This window comes from Mus caroli, unplaced genomic scaffold, assembly GCF_978045245.1.
Source record: "Mus caroli unplaced genomic scaffold, Mus_caroli_1 scaffold_13, whole genome shotgun sequence".
Classification (NCBI taxonomy): Eukaryota; Metazoa; Chordata; class Mammalia; order Rodentia; family Muridae; genus Mus; species Mus caroli.
In genome coordinates this window covers 1658310-1678141 of record NW_028227268.1, presented here as the reverse complement: position 1 = coordinate 1678141, position 19832 = coordinate 1658310, and the positions used below count along the sequence as shown (strand labels likewise).

Genomic DNA, 19832 nt, shown 5'->3' with positions numbered 1-19832 from the left:
TCACTTGTGAACCTGCATTTGGAAGGTTGAAGCAGAAAGGCCAAGGTCATTCTTCCTTCCATAGCAAGTTCAAGTCTGAACTCAGCCTGAGACTGGTTATTTGAAACCCTGTAGACCCAAGAGTGTTTCAGCAGCCCAGACAGTGGAGTGAGGAAATGGAAGCACTCTGGTTATGCAAAGACCTTCTTGGCTTTGGGGTTAACCCAACTGTGGTGGTGAAGGACAGGAGAAAAGATAGGTACATGAGCACACGCACATACGGGCTCGCGCACACTCCCACGCACGTGTGCACGCACAGGAAAGCTGGAGTCAGGTGGACCCACTCTGGTGGAGATGCACCACAGCAGCTTGGAATGCCAGTGGGATTACTCTAGGTGGCTGAATCCAGGACGAGGTACAGAACTGAAAGAGGAAGAGGTGGGTAAGCTAATCTTGGTAGGACACCTCCGCAGGGGAGCAGTCTAGAGTTTCAGTCACCGGGAGGAGGAAGCAAGCTGGGATTGATCGTTTCTGCGCACACTGGTTAATCATTCACAACATCTGTACTTGGACCAGGGTGGACTTTGACATCTCTCTGAGCCACAGACGAGGAGGGCGGTTGCTTTTCCATGAGTCTGAGGCATTGGAATCTTTGACATGGCTGTGATCCTGTCAAAAACACGTTCACCCAAGACCTCATCCACTCTCAGCTGTGGTGACCTACCCAGCTGCCAGGAATGCTGCTGGCACAGGTGTCACTCATGGATCAGTCAGGAGGCTCTGCTGCCTGCTGCATAATAAGTAGCCCCAAACTCTCATTCATTCACACAAATTATAACCTTTTTAAAAAATACTTTATTTAAGCCTTTAATCCCAGCACTTGGGAGGCAGAGGCAGGCAGTTTTCTGAGTTCGAGGCCAGCCTGGTCTACAGAGTTCCAGGATAGCCAGGACTACACAGAGAAACCCTGTCTCAAAAAACAAAACAAAACAAAACAAAAAAACAAAAAACCTTTAAATACTTTATTTAATTGTATTTTATGTCCATTGGTGTGACTCCTAGAAACTGGAGTTGCAGACAATTGTGAGCTGTCATGTGGGTGCTGGGAACTGAACCTGGGTCCTCTAGAAGAGCAGTCAGTGTTCCTAACCTTGAACGACATCTCTCCAGCCCCAAATTAGGACTTCTTTTTTTTTTTTTTTTTTTTTTTTTTTTGGTTTTTTTCGAGACAGGGTTTCTCTGTGTAGCCCTGGCTGTCCTGGCACTCACTTTGTAGACCAGGCTGGCCTCGAACTCAGAAATCCGCCTGCCTCTGCCTCCCGAGTGCTGGGATTAAAGGCGTGCGCCACCACGCCCGGCTTCAAATTAGGACTTCTTAATTTCTTTTATTTTAATGATTTATTGTCAGTATATGTGTTTTATTTAAAACAAAACAGACAACTGAGCCTGCTGGCACTGTCCAATAATCCCAGATACTCAGAAGGTTGAGGCAGGAGGATTGCAAATTCAAGGCCAGCCTGAGCTACATAAAAAAAGCCTACCTATCTCTACTACACTCTGGGAATCCTGAGGATGGACCTGGCAGTCCAGGATTTAATAAACCTTATTTCAAATCTGGCTCAAGGAAGGAAGGACAGATGGAAGGAAGGGCAAACAGAGAGACAGAACTACCTCAGAAATAAAGAGCTGGAAATTGAGAAGATGGCACAGGGAGTAAGGTGCCTACTGAGCAAGAATTGACATGTGAAAGGCTGGGTGTGGCAGCACATGTCTGAATCCAGTGCTGGAGTTGAAGGAGACTGGAATTTCCAGGGCTTCCCTGACCAGTCAGTCTAGCTGAATTGGAATTAGGAGCTGCGAGCTCAGTAAGAATCCTGTCTTAGAAGTCATAAATTAGGCCGGGCGGTGGTGGCACATGCCTTTAATCCCAGCACTTGGGAGGCAGAGGCAGAGGCAGGAGGATTTCTGAGTTCGAGGTCAGCCTGGTCTACAGAGTGAGTTCCAGGACAGCCAGGGCTATACAGAGGAACCCTGTCTCAAAAACAAAACAAAACAAAACAAAAAGTCATAAATTAAAATAAGGGATAAAGGGCTGGAGAGATGGCTTAGTGGTTAAGAACACTGACTGTTCTTCCAGAGGTCCTGAGTTCAATTTCCAGCAACCACATGGTGGCTCACAACCATCGGTAATGGGATCTGACACCCTCTTCTGGTGTGTCTGAAGACAGACAGTGTATTCACATACATAAAATAAATAAATCTAAAAGAAAAAAAAATGTAGAGGGATGAAGAAGTGTCAGCCTCTGGCTTCTGAATGATCTGAATGCATCTCTCGCACGCACACCATAAGACAGACTGGCCTGGTGCTGCAGCCTGTAGTCCCAGTGAGAAGGGGAACTAAGGCAAGAGGACCCACTTTAAGCCCAGCGTGGGCTGCACACTGAGGATGGTTAAGCTTGAGACCAACTGGGCTGCAGTGAGATCCTGTCCCAAGAAACAAACAGCAGAACAATCCCCCACAGCTCAAATTGCTCTCCACATCTCAAACATTTTCCCTTTCACTTTGTTCTGACCAATATAACCCTGGTTTTTATGCTGGGCAGCCTTTACCCCCAGCACTAGGGAGGCAGAGGCAGGCAGATCTTTGAGTTTGAGGCCAACCTGGTCTACAGAGTGAGTTCCGGGACAGCCAGGGCTACACAGAGAAACCCTGCCTCGAAAACAAACAGCAAAGATAGATAGATAGATAGATAGATAGATAGATAGATAGATAGATAGATAGATATAAGTAGAGAGAGAAGATTTAAAAAAAAGAAGAAAGAAGAAAAAAGAAAACCAAAACCAGGTCAGGCTCGGGGTAGAATGAGCACTGGTGCATTGACATTGGTGAAGGGTTAGAATACCGAGTCACCCTATTCCAAGTCTGAGCCTGATCACCTCTTTAAGGAGCACTTAATGATCTCTGATGAGCTAGTAGTATGCTCTTGCAAAATAAAACTAAGTAAAATTAAAAATGTTTGATGTGACCATGTTCTGTCATCTTACAAATATACATTCAAGGCTGACTTTGTGCCAGGTGTGATGGTGACACCAGACCTGGGTCTCTATGAATCTAAGGAGAGAGACTGGCTGATTAACTTTTAGGTCGTCTGGAGCTGGCAGGAAAGATCTACATCAGAAACCAGCAGGCAGTGAGGGCTGGCTGGGGATGGAGCAGGGGCATCACCAAGGCCAGTGCTCCAGGCCGGAAAAGGACTAGATGCATTTCATTTTCTGGATTGTGGGATATAGAGTCCACTTCAGAGGTTCCAGTCCATCCAGTTTTATCTGCCTGCCTGTCTGTCCGTTCATCCCCTGTCTATCTATCTATACTATACTTTGCCCTACCTTCCTCCTCAGGTGCCCTATTCTGTCCAAGACATTCCAGCGGCCCAAGCCAATCTAGTCACCATCAGGCAGATAGTCCAAGGTGAGTTCCAGTGGCCAAGGCTGTCTCTCATCACAGGCCAGGGACCTTCAGCCAAGCTGGGCTCCCAGAAGCAACATAGTGTGAAGGGTTGATGTTGAAGGTAGGAGTCTTAGCTTCTGGGGCTGGGGCCTCAGTATCTCTTCATGTTGCTGCCTAGATGTCTAGACTCTTTTTGTCTGTTAATACTATATCTTTAAATATATTTATTTCCAGGACAGGTTTTTCCCTGTAGCCCTGGCTGTCCTGGAACTGTTGACCAGGGGCTGGCCTCCAACTCAGAGAGATCCACCTCCCTCTGCCCCCAGAGGGCTGGGATTAAAGGTGTGCAACACTACCTGGCTTATTTTGTTTGTGTGTGGGGGGGGGCAGGGGGCGGTATTTTGTTTAGATAGGGTCTCACTTTGTAGCCCTAGCTGGCCTGGAGTTTACTCTGTAGACCAGGTTGGCCTCAAACTCAAGAGATCCACCTGCCTCTACCTTCCCAGTGCAATCACACTCAGTTTTTAAAATTATTTTGGGGTTGTTTATTTAGAGAAAGGATTTCTCTGTATAACTTGTTAGCTGTCCTGGAACTCACTCTGTAGAGCAGGATGGCCTTGAACTCAGCCTCTGCCTCCCAAGTGTTGGGATTAAAGGCATGCGCCACCACTGCCTGGCTAAAAATTATTTTGTTAATGTGTATTTGCCTAGATGAATTTATATGCAACGACTTATATGCAACAGTTCTTGCAGGAGCCCAGAAGCCAGAAAAGGGCATGAGGTTACAGGTACTGAGAGCTAGGTTCTCTACTCTTAACCACTCTCCAGTCCCACCAACCCCAGCCACTTTTTTTTTAAATACAGGGTCTCAGGAAGGCCTGGCTGAATTCACTGTATATATAAAAATAACTTTTGAACTCCTGATCCTGTCACCTCCGCTTGAGTTGCTAACAGGGGCATGCCAGCATGCTCAATTCAGGTGGTTCCTGGAACTCAACCTAGGGCCTGGCACTCAGCTCCAACTTCTATTGAAATGCATCTCTAGCCCTAATCCCAGAGCATCATCACCCCACTGTTCCCATTGAGCAGCCACTCACTCCTACTGCCCTCACCCTGTGCACCACCTTTGGATAACCAGTCTTACCAGGTTGTCTATGTGGTAGCACCTGGCCAAGTTTCATTCCTTTATAGAGGAATAATGTTGCATGGCCTTTTAAAGGCTGCAATTGTTAAGACATCTAGGTTACTTCTCTTTTGGCCATGGCTACATTCTTTACTTGTTCCTCATGACTTGGTAACTGAGGAACTGTCACCAATACACCAGAGCTGGTTCTACCTGCCCTCCTCACCAACACTTCTGTGTGAGGCCCTTTATTGGGGCTGCCTGGCCTAATTCCTCACCCTGAGAAACTCCTGGGAGAGAATGTAGCAGGGAGTGGACTCAGACTCCAAGCATGGCTGGCTTTAAGCTGGGGTACAGGCTTTCTTACCAATGGGAAGGCTTTCTGCTGCTAGGCAACCAGACACACCTTTCCATTTCCCAACTCCACCCTACCCCACAGCCCTGTGCCAAAGCAGGAAGACAATGGTCAGTTACTGCAGCACTTTTATTTCTTTACACAATGACGTGTTGCTGGGGCCTAATGTTCTTCATTGAACAGTAGAAAACCAAAATTTGTCATTTCTTAAATTGAGTACAAAAAACCTTACATAAATTAAAAGGATGAGTACATTTACAGGTGTCGAATGCAAACGTTCCCAACTCAAGGCGAGTAACAACCCATGGCGGTCAGGAGGGAAGAAACCAGAACGCAAACTGGGTCCTAAGGCTCGGACTTTCCCACCCTGTTAGACTGGCAAGAAGGAGTGGTAACTGGTTCAGGAACCCTTGCCAGCCTCGGGAAATCCTGGAAGTCTGCTGTTGGTTAATACCCTGCACAGATCACTCCATGGTGCTCACAGAGATCCACCAGGCTGGGGCTTTCTCATCCACAGCGTGCTCTCCCCAGCCCCCAAGTGACCGAGCCACATGAACTAAGGACTAAATCAAGATATGCACAGGGTATTAAACATATACCAAGGGAGCAGTTAACTTGAATACAAGGTCAAAAATCAGCAACAAGTTCTACGATCCAGTGCTGATATCAGATACAAGCTTCAAGGACAAATTTCTTTTCAAAGGCTTATTCCAGTTTCATGAGGCTAGCATGAGGTGTGTACATTTGCCAGGGCAAATCGATACTTCCATATCAGCTCATGCAGCAGATGCCTGGCACCTGCTCAGTCCATCTAGAAGCATTTGCGGTGGACGATGGAGGGGCCCGACTCATCATACTCCTGCTTGCTGATCCACATTTGCTGGAAGGTGGACAGTGAGGCCAGAATGGAGCCACCAATCCAGACTGAGTACTTGCGCTCAGGGGGAGCAATGATCTGTGGAGGAAAAACACTGAATGAGCACTCATGCCCTTCCTGTGGGTCCCACAGGTCCTAGGCCTGCTCAGGCCCGGTGGTAGCCACTCACCTTAATCTTCATTGTGCTGGGTGCTAGGGCTGTGATCTCCTTCTGCATCCTGTCAGCGATGCCTGGGTACATGGTGGTACCACCAGACAGCACTGTATTGGCATACAGGTCTTTGCGGATATCCACATCACACTTCATGATGGAGTTGAAGGTGGTCTCATGGATACCACAGGACTCCATGCCTAGGGGACAGAGCTCATTTAGCCACTATATTCTGTGTGTTCCATCCCTTCTGCGAGCCCCTTGGCTCCTAAATCATGTTGTAGACACCTACCCAGGAAGGAAGGCTGGAAGAGTGCCTCCGGACACCGGAACCGCTCATTGCCGATGGTGATCACCTGCCCATCAGGCAGCTCGTAACTCTTCTCCAAGGAGGAAGATGATGCAGCAGTAGCCATTTCTTGCTCAAAATCCAGGGCAACATAGCACAGCTTCTCCTTTATGTCACGAACAATTTCCCTCTCAGCAGTGGTGGTAAAGCTGTAGCCCCGTTCAGTCAGGATCTTCATGAGGTAGTCTGTCAGGTCCCGGCCAGCCAGGTCCAGACGCAAGATGGCGTGGGGAAGGGCGTAGCCCTCATAGATGGGCACTGTGTGTGTGACCCCGTCACCAGAGTCCATGACAATGCCAGTGGTGCGCCCAGATGCATACAAGGACAGCACCGCCTGAATGGCCACGTACATGGCTGGGGTATTAAAGGTTTCAAACATTATCTGCGGACAGACAAAGAACACCTCAGTGACTGAGTAGCAGGGGCCCTGAGCCTCCCACACCCACACTCTGCATGCTGCATGCCACAAATGTGATGTGTGAAGAAAAAAGGAACAGAACACAAGCAGAAACACAAACAGAAACCTGGAGGCTTCAGGGAGGAAATGCCAGGAGAAGAGGAACAGAACCCTAGAAACACCAAAGAAAAGCTTGAATGTCAGGAAATGAGGCACAGCACAAAATGACTCGTCACGCCCAAGGGGAGGCAAGGTCCGGGCTCAAGGATACCTGCGTCATCTTCTCTCTGTTAGCTTTGGGGTTCAGGGGGGCCTCGGTCAGAAGCACCGGGTGCTCCTCAGGGGCCACACGCAGCTCATTGTAGAAGGTGTGGTGCCAGATCTTCTCCATGTCGTCCCAGTTGGTGACAATGCCGTGTTCGATAGGGTACTTCAGGGTCAGGATACCCCTCTTGCTCTGGGCCTCGTCACCCACGTACGAGTCTTTCTGGCCCATGCCCACCATGACGCCCTGAGAGAGAAAAGGCCGCGGTCAGACTCGCCCCACCCACCGCGCGACCCGGGCCCCCAGAGAATACAAGGGAGGCCATTCCTCTCCACTAACCTGGTGTCGGGGGCGCCCTACGATGGAAGGGAACACGGCCCTGGGGGCGTCGTCGCCAGCAAAGCCGGCTTTGCACATGCCGGAGCCATTGTCAATGACGAGTGCGGCGATTTCTTCTTCCATAGCGATCTGCGCAGGAAAGAAGCCCCGGAATCAGCGCACCCCTCACCCAAATCAGAAAATGCCCATGGCCAGGGCCGAGCCACCCCGGGTCCCAGGGGCGGCGTAACCGTCGGCTACCGGCAGCGCCCCGTTCCGCCGCGGCGGGAAGGGGCTGCGCACTGCGTCGGGCACCGCCCTGCCCCCAGCCGGGTCCCCAGCCGCGGCTGCAGACCCAGGCCCACCCGACAGGCGCCCTGCGCTCCGCTCTGCAGCGGTGCGGCAGGCAGGGCGAGCGGGAAGAAAGGGCCGCAGGAAGTCACTGGGCCAGACCCGGGGAGCGAGGCGAGCAGGCCGCTTACCGGCGAAGGAGGCGGCGGCGGCGACGGAGCAGCGGCAAGAAGCGCAGTGTAAGCCGGCGGCGGAGTGTGAGACCGACCGCGGCCTCCCCCGCCGCTATTTAAGCGGGAGCGGGCCGCGCGCGCGGGCGGGGGCGCGCGCGGCCCCAGAACATGTCCATATATGGCGATCTTTCCAAAAGCCGGGCGCCCATTGGCCCGCCCGCCAGGGACACGTGGGGCCCGGGCCCGCCCGCCCCTGGCCCGCGCCGCCGCCAACGGCCCCGCCCGCGCCTCCCCCGCGCGCTCGCGACCCGGGGAGGCCCGGTTCTTGCTCGCGGGGGTCTCGGCGAGTGGCGTGCGTGCGATCGGCCCTGCCCTGCCCCGGGACTGCCGCGCAGCAGGGAGGGCCCCGGCTGCGCCCCGAAACTGCCAAGCCCGGGGCGGGCCGCGCCCCGATCTGGGGTGAGTCCCGTGGCCCCCGCCCCTCTGTGAATCCTGCGCCCCGCACGCCCCCCAGGACCTTCCTCTACAGGTTCCCTGTGTGCCTGGCTGGGGACGGGCTGGAGGGATTCCCGGGGGTCCGGGGAGCGGCCATCACATCCCAGTCACGTGGGAGGGGGTCACCAGTTCTTCCACTTCAGCCACGTCCCTTCATTGGAGGAGGGGTCGTCACGGGGTTGGGTGTCCCTGGGCATCAATGGAGGTGGTGGTGGTGTGAGTGGGCATTGTGCTATGCAGGCTTTGTGGGACACATTGTAGGGAAACTGAGGCAGGGGCAGTCTCCCGACTTTCAGGATGATCCAGCCCCGCCCCCCCGCGTGGGTCAGCTGGCGAGACTCCTCTCCACTGATTATGAAGTCCGGGTCAAACTGGTTTTGGGCACAGAATGCTTAGGCCTTAGTCCCCTCCGGACAGGCGTCGGGGGCGGGCCTCGCTGCCCTTCTCCCGGCTGTTTGGAAACTTGTCACCCTTAGCAGGGTCGTGGCGCTGCCGTCCAGTGCTCCGCCTCGATGGTGCTTGAAGGGAAAGCTGGCACGGGAGTTAACCGGGTTTTATTTGTAAGCTTCTGGAATGGTTCATTGTGTAATGAAGCGGAGGGTAGCAGTGAAGTGAGGGACTCCAAGGTCACAGGGCACAGAGCTTGATTCGAGCAGGTAGGGGGTGCCACTCCCCACCAGCCCCCTGTGCACAGGCGCTCTGTGCGCGAGCTCAGGCAGCCCTGCAAGGTCAGCTCCCCATCTGAGACGTGAACACGAGACCCAGGGGGACCAAGCAGCCTGCCCTGCTTACCTGCTGGCCATAAACCCGTGCCAACACTCAAGTCACCTTTTGTGCAACATCAGGCCTAGAAAGAAGGGCGCTGGCCCTGTGGTTGTACAGAGGTGGCTGTCAGATGAGAGCACCACCCATGAGGGGGGATTCAGGGCTGGACCTCCAGAAACCCCACCATGAGCCTACAGGAGCTAACAGCTAACACTTGTAGGTGGGGGTGAGAGTCGTGGGGAAAGTGGAGGGTTTCGGTAAGCACTCACACCTCTGACACGCCCATGGCTACCCAAGAAGTACTGCCGGGGGCCTGGCCCTCAAACCCGAGCCTTCTCTTAAGACGCCTTTGTCTGCTTGTGTGCAGAAGGCGCTGCGAGCACGGAACGGCCATGTAAGGCCGGGTTCCACCTGACGCCGGCGGGGGCGCCTTGTCCCGCCGCGGGACTAAGGTGCGACTCAGGTGTGCGGGTGGGGGCAGGGGCGGCGGGCGGCGCGCGGCCATATTTGGCGATTTCGACCCGCGCTCCGCCCGCCGCCGGGAGGCCAGTGGCCGCCCTGAGTCACGGGGGCGGACGTAACGGACGGGGCGCCCGGCCGCGCTCCTCGCCTTATTTAGTCAAGCAGGCTACCCATTGGCCCGCGGGACAAAGGCGGTTCCGGCCGGTGCGCGCGGAGACCCTCGCCTGTGCGCTTGGGCTCCGAGACGCAGCCCTCCCTGGGGGCGCGGGGGAGGGGTAGCCCCAGCCCCGCCGGAGCGGAGCCGCGGCCCGGCCTCCTAACGCCGTGCAGGAGAAGGAGGCGCTGTGATTTGTCAGTTTTGCAACTGGGCAGTGTGAGGGAGGCCTCGCCCAAGGTCAGGTCCGGGCCGTTCTTGCCTGCTGTGGAAGTTAGCGGCCCCACCCCTCTTGGAGCAGGAATTAAGAGTGCCTGGCTTCCGTGAGCCTGCAGGCCAGGGGCAGCGATTGCAGGACTGCCAGAAGTGGGCGTGTCTCCCGTTGTAAAGAAAGACTCAGTCTAGAGAAATGATAAGAAATATTTTTCCTTTGCGGGCTTTGGTCGGCTTTTATTGTGACGTTGTTGCATCTTATTTCATATTCCGGTGGATTAATGCAGCAGTTGAAGAGTTGGGGAGATTTACTGCAGGCTGGCTCCACCGGACACTCTCCCAGGTGGTCACTGCAACCTGTCACTTCCTTCTCCCTGCGGCCACTTTGGATTCCCCGGACTCTCCGGTCACCTCTGTGCTCAGTACCTGGATCCTCCAGCAAGGCTCCGCCCACCAAGGCACTTCATACTCACTTTCTCCTTGTTAGGCAACCGAGAAATGTGGTGAAAAGAGAAATGAGAGTGAAAAGGCCGTGAGCATCAGGCCAGGTTTGGAATGTATGCCAAGGTTACCCTCAGTAAGGGAGCTGACGTTACAGTGTAATGAATGAATGAACTCTGATGTCTTTGAAACTTTTCAGTAAACCTAAAAGCCCAGAATAAAAAGGGAACTGTAAAAGTATTGAGGACCTCAACGTCTAAATAACTGGAGTCCACGTTCTTGTCTAGGCCTTTGCAGACACATCACATGCAAGTGGGGACATCTTGTCTGTCCCAAGACAGTGCCGAGAGGTACAGGTCTGGCCTTTCCACTGGAAGGGAGGCAGTAAACCGAGGGTGAGTCTGAGCCAGCCTTGGGTGGCAGAAACCAGGGCACATTACAACCATGAAGGTCAAGGGTCTGCAGAGCACACCACATGAAACACAGTGTGTTGGCCAACAAACAGAGCCTCCCCACCCACCCTTAGGAAGGTGCTCTGCTGGTGTGCCCAGCCACTTAGTGCATCTGTGTCAGACTTGAGGCTCGTCTAGGCAGGACTGCCTGCCTGGGCCTTGGCCTGATCTCAGAGATTCGCTCCACCTCGGCTGGGTGTGGTGGCCCACACCTTTGAATCCATTACTCTAGCAGCAGAGGCAGGCAGATCTCTGAGTTCAAAGCCAACCTGGTTTACACAGTGACTTCTAGAACGGCCTGGGCTACATAGAGAAAACTGTCTCAAAAAAGAGAAAGCTCTCCTCTCAGGACATTGCTCCCTGTTATGCCCACTAAGCTGCTCCAACGCCCAGGGACCATCTGTTCCTCACTGCTGTGGTGAGATGTGGATGTGGTAAGAGGTCTGAGAAAGTGTGTCCAGGGCTGACTGCCTCCTCCTGAGAGACATGCATCTCCTAAAGCTGATAGCCCCCTTGCAGCTCTTACCCCCTTTCTGCACAACAAGAGGCAGATCCTGCAGCCACCCCTAATCCTCTGACCAGCCCCGCTTGTCTGTACCTGCTTCCAGTTCAGCTTTCATTTTAGCAGGCTGGCACCCACTGTCACCCACTGAGTAGCCACAGAAACTCCATCGTGGGCTGGTGAGATGGCTCAGCAGGTAAGAGCACTGACTGCTCTTCCAATGGTGCTGAGTTCAAATCCCAGCAACCACATGGTGGCTAACAACCACCCGTAATGAGATCTGACGCCCTCTTCTGGTGTGTCTGAAGACAGCTATAGTGTACTTATTTATAATAAATCCTTGGGCCAGGTGTGGTTGCACACACTTTTAATCCCAGCACTCAGGAAGCACAGGTGGATTTCTGAGTTCGAGGTCAGCCTGGTCTACAGAGTGAGTCCAGGACAGCCAGGGCTATACAGAGAAACCCTGTCTTGAAAAACCAAAAAATAAGTTTTTGGGCCTGAACGAGCGGGGCTGACCAGAGTGAGCAGAGGTCCTAAAAATCAATTCCCAACAACCACATGAAGGCTCACAACCCTCTGTACAGCTACAGTGTACTCACATACATGAATCTTTAAACAAAGAAGCTCTGTCCTTTATGAAGCTGGATGTGGTGCACATGGCAGGAAGCCAAAGGAAGGGAGAGGGAAGGCTTCTCAGCTCAGAGGAGGCGGCGGAAGTGAGCAGGGCCTGGACAACCAAGCAAGTGGGGCAGATTCGGTTCCCACTTCCATCGTGACCCTAAAATGCAGGGTTTGGGAGCTGTGGGGAGAGAGAATCCCCCAATCCAAGCTCTAGTGATCCCAGGTGGGCAAGGAACATCCCAGGGGATGGGACAGGGAAATACACAGGTCAGCCATACCTCCTGCTTTAGCAGGGAGTAGCCTATAGAGCTAGTGTGGCTCGGGGCCTGTGTACCACCCTCAGGAAGTGGACACAGCGTCTGACTGGGAGCCAGGTCAGGGCTGGAACAAGGGCAGAATGCTGGTGCTCTGGACGGTCTGTGCCCTGCCACTGCCCCAGCACTCAGGGAGGTAGGCAGAGGCTAGGCTGGAGTTCTGCAGGTCACTCTGACCCTGCCATTGCCCGTCCCGGGGCAGGGCTCGGGGGTCAGGGGAGGAAGGTGTGTGACCCGGGCGAGCTCAGTGAATCCAGTGTGTGGCGGTAGTGAGCAGACTATTTCCCCCCCCACCCCACCCCCCCGCAAGCCTCTGGCCACCCGCATCCTCGGAGCCCAGTCCGCAGTCCCCTTGGCCCACTGGGTCAGCAGCATATGAGGCTGAGTTCGGGAAGGCCACCTCAAACTTCAGACAGGAGGAAAGAGCCACCTTCCAGCGCCCCCACCCCTCTCCTCCTTGAGTCCAAATCCTGGGGGAGCAGAAACAGGAGAACGCAGGGCGGGTACTATGCGCGCAGCTGTCCCAGGTGGTTGGGTGCTGGGGCGGTGACCTTGGGGTTCGAGCCTGGGTACAGGGCCCAGCAGATGGCGCCCCTGGCATGGCCCCTGCGGGAGGCAGGTCAGTGGCGGCCAGTGTCATTCCCATGTGGACCGCCAGGTGGGTCCGGCTATTGCCACTTAGTAAGGGGTGCAGCGCACCTGCGGTTCCAAGTCCTCCTCACCCTAAAGGCCAAGAGGGACCAGGAAACTACTAACCAGGCAGGGCTAGGGCGGACCCACCGCTGAGTCATCTCCGATAGGGGAACCTAGGCAGGGCTGCGGCCAAGCAGCGGGTGACCTCAGCTGGTGCTGACGCACGGGGAGGAGGTGGGGTTGGTGCAGCCAGCACCCAGAACAACAGATGAGGAAAGAACAGGTTCACTGCCAGATAGGACCGGCCCATTCGATGTCCGGGAGCAAATACTCAGAGACCCCAAAGTACAGACAACCGTGACCTGGCTTGTCTGTCTACTATTGTGGGAGGTTCGCTCCCAGCTTTCCTGCCTTGCACTTCCTGGGTGTCACTGGGTTATACCATCACTGAGCCACCTAATAACTGTCATTTCTAAGAAAAGGAAAAGGGTGGATCTGAGTAGAGAGAAGGTAGGTGCAGGTCACAGAACAGGAAGTGGCTCAGATTCGGGGTTAGTGTCGTCATGCCCCCACCCACCCCATCCCCAAGAGTCAAAAGCTTTATTTTTTTTCCACCTCTTTATCTTTGTTTGTGACTTATTTATTTAATTAATTTATTTATTTTTTTGTTTTTCGAGACAGGGTTTCTCTGTGTAGCCCTGGCTGTCCTGGAACTCACTCTGTAGACCAGGCTGGCCTTGAACTCAGAAATCTGAGTGCTGCTGCCTCCTGGGTGGAAATTTTTCATTTTTAAACTTTATTTTGATGTAATGTCAAATATAACTGTTTTTAAATGTGTTGTAACTGACAGATTAGGTTCGTTGTCTCTTGTCATTTCTGAGCCATATACAAGGTGGTCCAGCATGCTGCTCTTGAGCCTTACAACACAGCAGCAACCATCCTTGACAGTAGCCTGCGCACAGGCTGTACGTCGGGGATGACTTTTGCCCAGTAGTATTCTCGAGTGTTTTTTATAGATATAACCCAGGATGGCTGCATTTTATTGCCATCAGCATTCATACTTTTAATTCCCAAGACCTCTCATTCTGTGACTATTCATAAAATTAGCTACAGGTGCTGAGACTGCAGAGGGGATCCAGTGCCAGGGCGGAGAGATGATGACTCAGCAGTTGGGAGTTCCCACTGCTTTTCCGGAGGACCTGAGTTTAACTGGCATCACTCATCCTGGGAGACTCACAACTCCCTGTTAGAATACCACACGTGTCACGCACATGCACACGCACACACACACACACACTCCAGTGTGAGATCTTTTAGGTTGGAGAACAAGCCAGTAAGCAGGACTCCATGGCTTCTGCTTTATTTTCTGCCTTTGGGTTCCTTCCTTGATGCCTGCCCTGACTTCTCTGGATAATGGCCTCTAAGCTGTGAGACTAAATGAATCCCTCCCTCCCCAAGTTGCTTTTGGTCATTGTACTGGCTAGTTTTGCATAAACTTGACACAGGTTGGAGTTATCAGAAAAAGGAGCCTCCCCTGAGGAAATGCCTCCATGAGATCCAGCTGTAAGGCATTTTCTCAATTAGTGATAAGAGGGGAGGGCCCATTGTGGGTGGGGCCATCCCTGGGCTGGTAGTCCTGGGTTCTATAAGAAAGCAAGCCAATAAGTAATATTTCTCCATGGCCTCTGCTTCAGCTCCTGCTTCCTGACCCGCTTGAGTTCCAGTCCTGACCTCCTTTAGTGATGAACAGTAATGTGGAAGTGTAAGCTGAATAAACCCATTCCTCCCCAACTTGCTTCTTGGTCATGATGTTTGTGCAGGAATAAAAACCCTGACTTCAGCCGGGCGTGGTGGCGCATGCCTTTAATCCCAGCACTCGGGAGGCAGAGGCAGGCGGATTTCTGAGTTCGAGGCCAGCCTGGTCTACAAAGTGAGTTCCAGGACAGCCAGGGCTATTCAGAGAAACCCTGTCTCGAAAAACCAAAAAAAAAAAAAAAAAAAAAACCCTGACTACAACAGTCATGTTGTTTATTACAGCAGTAAGACAAATGGATTGCAGCATAGACGAGTGCCGATGATCCCAGCACTTGGGAAGTGGGGATAGGGAGAGATCTCTGGAGCCTGCTGACCAACCAGTCTGTCTGAATCAGTGAGCTCCAGGTGGAAGGCCCAGACTCAAAAACTTATGTTGGGGAGGCTGGAGATGTGGCTCAGCGGTTAAGAGCACTGACTGTTCTTCCAGAGGTCCTGAGTTCAATTCCCAGCAACCACATGGTGGCTCACAACCATCTGTAATGGGATCTGATGCCGTCTTCTGGTGTGTTTGAAGATGGCTACAGTGTATCCATATACATTAAATAAATAATATCTAAAAAAAAAAAAACTTATGTGGGGGCAGATGAGATGGCTTAGCAGGGAAGGCATCTTTTGAGAAAATGTGACCTGAGTTTGATCCATAGAACCAATGTAGAGGTGGAAGGAAAGAACTGAGCCCACAAAGTTGTCTTCTCACATGCACACGGGCATGCTAAGTTAATAAGTACATAAAGGGAAAGATGGAGAGAGATCGAAAGGCATCCAGTGCAAAACACACACATTAAACGTGCCGTGCCTGTGACTGACACGAGGAGGGCCGAGGTCTTGGTAACCTGAGCTCTGCTGCTATTGTCGCTGTGTCTGGGCATGCTTAGGCCTTTGTGTGGGCAGAAATGGTGAGCTCTCGAGAGGAAAGCTGGGGCAGAAGCTGCCTTGGCCCCCTAGTGTTAAAGACTCAGGGTTGTCCACGCCACAGGTCTGTGTGTATCCGACTTCTCCTCCATGAATCCTACACATTCTGGGTTGCAGATGTCGCAGGTTCCCTCCTTCCCTCAGGTCTGAGTGTTGAGGGATCTGAGGGGATGGCCTAGTGGTCACAGACTTCCTCTGACACCCTCTGTTCCTCTTGGCGACTCTTGGCCTTACTGGATTTTCTGAGATGACAGAGCCCTCTTCCCTTCCTTGCCGTAGCTTGTGAGGATGCCTTACGGTTTCACAAGCAGTGAGAGCCAGGAGATACCATGGCATCTGTTTGTGAAAGGGACTAGGGTGGCCAAGGAGTGACATACACGAGATGTTTCGGTCACTTTCTGTACTCTGAAGGCCCTGGGGATCAATCCAAGGGCCTCAAGCCTGACAGGTAGAGAAAGGCTCTGTCACTGACAGACAGCAACAACAGAAACAGGTATTTTAGCCAGATGTATCTTTACACACCTGTAATTGCAACCCTGGGAGGCAGAAGCAGGAGGATCTTGAGTTGGAGGCTAGTCCATAGGACACAGAGAAATCCTGTCTTCAAAACAACAAAAAGAAAGGCCTTGGGCTGGAGAAATGGCTCAGTGGTTAAGAGCACTGACTGCTCTTCCGAAGGTGCTGAGTTCAAATCCCAGTAACCACAACCACCTGTAATGAGATCTGACGCCCTCTTCTGGTGCATCTGAAGACAGCTACGGTGTACTTAGATATAATAATAAATACATCTTTTAAAAAAAAGATGCAGCCAGGTGTGGTGGCGCACGCCTTTAAGCCCAGCACTCGGGAGGCAGAGGCAGGTGGATTTCTGAGTTCGAGGCCAGCCTGGTCTACAGAGTGAGTTCCAGGACAGCCAGGGCTATATTGAGAAAACTTGTCTCGAAAGAAAGAAGGAAAAAGAAAAAAAGAAAGGTCTTAAATTTGAAAGAGAGCAAGGTGTGTGTGTGTTGGGGAAAGGGGTGGAAGAAATTATGTTATTATATTACGATCTGAAAAATAAAGGAAAACAGCAACAAAGAGATTGCAGGTGCTTCAGTAAGCCCCTGCCTAGGCTGGGGTCAGGTAGGTTGTAGGGGAGGAGTGAGAAAGGGGATGGGTGAGATGAAGTGGTCACTGCGCAGTCGAGAAACTCCCTCCCCAAGCTCTTCCTTCTATCATAACCCGTCAAGTGGAGCCTGTTACCCTAAACCAGGGCTACAGGCGTCAGTAAGTGAACCTAGGCAGAGTAAGTGAAGTGAGGCCCCTCCCCCTCGGCTGTGTGTAAGTGGAACTGCAAACAGCCTTCATGAAAAATTGATTCAAGGGCCCAGGGAGGGAGAGTACAGCAGGAGGCGGGGCCTTGGGCCTCTGCCAAAGTGGACTCTGGGCAGGAGCAGGAGCCCCTCACAGGATGAAGAAATCAAGGCTGTAGGCTGAACTGGGTAACCTGCCCTTCTGGCAGGACCAAGGAGCCTGGAGGCCAGGAGGGAAGCTGGCTATGGAGGTCTGAACCTTAGCAGCAGCTGAGGGGTGGGGCTTGGAGCATCTCTGGGAGGAGAGAGTAGTATGGTTTCCTGGTTCCCCTGAAGGGTTGTGAAAGGTCAGCCTTTGGCCACAGGCCTGCCCAGCTGTTTCCCAGTTTCCAAGACTCTGGGCTAGCAAGGAGAGAATGCTGGTCCCGCATGCACAAACCTGCGCTGCTCACACCATCACTGAACGCGAACTCGGAGGCCCACGTGTTGGTTGCCATGGTAGTAGGCTACATGCTGGCAGAAGCCCCAGGCTGGGCTAATCTAGAGGGAGGTGGGGGAAATCATCTGTGTTCTGGGGCACTGTTAGTAATGTTGGGGACCAGCTTGGGGGATAGGGCAAAGGGGCCCTTTTCGTGGTGTAGAAAGTTTTCTAAGAAGATAGGTGTGTAGTGAACACTTTTTGAGTAGTCTAGGGCCTTTAGGGCCCTTCTGCTCCTGTTCCCAGATGCACTCATCGAGCTTGCCACAGCCAGTCTAACCCTCAGGGGGTCGTAGCCTTCCAGGCCTAGCTGTGGTTGGAATGGCCCACTGCTGTGTCCACTCAGAGTGGGCTGTTCTCTGAAGTAGGGGGTGGGGGCATTGCTCACCCAAATGTCCTCTCAGACTCCATCAAAGGTGCTCCTCCTGCAGGACAGACATGTGTTGATCTGCGGTGCGTTACACAGGAACGAGATCCAACACCAGTTCAGACACAGAGGAAGCCTCTATTCTGCAGTAGAATTCTGGTGGGATCTGGAAGGGAAAGACCCTTAGCGGGCAGTGCACCACAGTTTGGAGACTGCAGTGGAGGTCTGTATGGAGAGACCCAGGAAAGCTGCCTCCTGCCAAGGCAGACCCTGGAGCCCAGCAGTGCCAATGGCCCTGCTCCACCTGGGGCTGTTGTGGGGAAGTGTCCCAAAACTGAGTAGCCATTGACACTTCTGGCTCTATTTCCAACAGCCTGTCCAGAGCCAGGACACTTAGCGCCTGGCGGCTAGGCCTCCTCCCGCTAGGCACCTGATGCCGGTGAACCCTGCCAGCACCAGTCAGGCTAATGAATCCATTATGCCAATCAGAAGGACTAGACTCTCAGGGCTCTTAAGCAGTCTGGCTAGGTGGGGTTAGGGTACCGTGGGCATAGCTGACCCTCAGGCCTCTCCCCTCACAGGCCCACCTAATCAGACCCTCGGGACCTGATGGGAGGCTGCTCCAAGCTTGGAACACTTGGAACACAGTAAGGACACCACTCTGGCAATTGGGGCTTTTGCACGGACACCATGCCCCGCCTACTGAGCTGATCTCTAAGGCAGCACTTGACACACAGTCTGACTGTACTTTCTGACAGTGTCTCATACATGTGTGTGGGTCACAGGGGTGGATAAAGCCGGCCTGCAGGGAGGGCTGACAGCAATAGGGTTAGCACGAGACAATCTGTCACGGATCCTACCCTGAGCCCTCTAATGGGCACGGTTCCTCTTACTTCCTCAGGGTCTTCAGAGGCTTTGATCGACCTACCTCACCATCTGCATCCTCCCTTAATGTAGACCTCTGTGTCGGTTTGGCCATGGCCACTTGAGGGCTGACAGGCGCGGGATGAGGAAAGGAGGACTGGGGTCACGGCTGGACGCATTCCACATCCTCCTATTACTGTCCCTCAAGAAGGCCTTCCCGCGTGGTCACACGCTGTTATGAGGAAGAAGACGCCAGTTCTGGCTCAGGCCCAGGATGGACAGCTCTGGTTTCCTGCTTGGCTCTGGTCCCCTGAGGCAGGTGCAGGGTCAGACTGAGCAGGACCTACTGATGCTCCCTACAATGCCTGTCAGACTCAGGATGGACAGGGTCCAGCCAGGTGGTCCCAGGGATAAGAGGTCAGGGATCAAGCGCGGCCAGCTTCCAGCATCTCCTAAGCTGCACCACCCAGCTCCCTCTTGGATTTTTTTTTTTTTTTTTTTTTTTTGTTTTTTGTTTTTTCGAGACAGGGTTTCTCTGTATAGCCCTGGCTGTCCTGGAACTCACTTTGTAGACCAGGCTGGCCTCGAACTCAGAAATCCGCCTGCCTCTGCCTCCCGAGTGCTGGGATTAAAGGCGTGCGCCACCACGCCCGGCTTCCCTCTTGGATTTTATGGGAGTGCTTTTAGAAGCACGGTGAAGACTGTGCCCCACATAGCCCCTCTATATTCAAGTCCTTAAAAGCCACAGGCCAAGCCCATAACCCTGTGATCTGAGCAACAGTAATCAGGTCTCCAAGTCTGTCAAAGACTGTTGAAGTTAGACTGCCCTGAGCTCCCTGCACAGAAGGGAAGAGCATCATGTCCTGAGCGAGAGTCGGCAGGGGACATAGGATCCCTGGCATACCCTGCTTCACAGGTGTGTCCCTGCACATGCAGTCCTGGATGTGAGCATCACGTGGTTGCCTAGCATACCATATGAGGCTGCTCTTTCCAAACCAAGTGGACAAGGCACACCAGGGCATCTGTCTCCACATTGCCGTCCTTGCTGAGGGTCAAGGTGTCCCAGCTTATGTGTGCCACTTAGGCCCTCCCTGCTGCCTCCCCAGCCCATGACTCAGGGGCAGACACAGGGCAGTGTCAAGCTCAGGGCCAAACTCAAGGATAGGAACTGTGTGGCCAGGGGGATAGGACAGGCTGCTGCTGCATGCTACAGGGGGCCTTATTGCTCCTGGTGGCAGGAATCAGAGATGCAGTAACTGGATCCTGAAGAGGATCTGGCAGGCCACTGAGGGTGGAGGGCTGCGATCAGGTTGCCACCCTGCT

At 53.1% G+C, this 19832-nt stretch overlaps 1 protein-coding gene across 1 annotated transcript; it reads right to left on the bottom strand.

Moving 5' to 3' along the window:
* Window positions 1–5016: 5016 nt before the first annotated feature.
* Window positions 5017–7865, bottom strand: Actg1 (actin gamma 1). Its single transcript, XM_021175549.2, has 6 exons — window positions 7745–7865; window positions 7284–7412; window positions 6951–7190; window positions 6226–6664; window positions 5952–6133; window positions 5017–5860 (listed from the first exon to the last, which is right to left on the bottom strand). Exons 2-6 carry the CDS (start codon window positions 7404–7406, stop codon window positions 5717–5719), a joined length of 1128 nt encoding a protein of 375 aa, XP_021031208.1. The 5' UTR covers window positions 7407–7412; window positions 7745–7865; the 3' UTR covers window positions 5017–5716.
* Between the last annotated feature and the right edge of the window lie 11967 nt (window positions 7866–19832).

Coding starts and splice junctions, on each gene's coding strand:
- Actg1 (XM_021175549.2), bottom strand. CDS start 7,406: ATGGAAGAAGAAATCGCCGCACTCGTCATTGACAATGGCTCCGGCATG. Junction 7,191..7,283: donor TAGGGCGCCCCCGACACCAG/GTTAGTGGAGAG, acceptor TTTCTCTCTCAG/GGCGTCATGGTGGGCATGGG. Junction 6,134..6,225: donor CTTCCAGCCTTCCTTCCTGG/GTAGGTGTCTAC, acceptor TCTGTCCCCTAG/GCATGGAGTCCTGTGGTATC.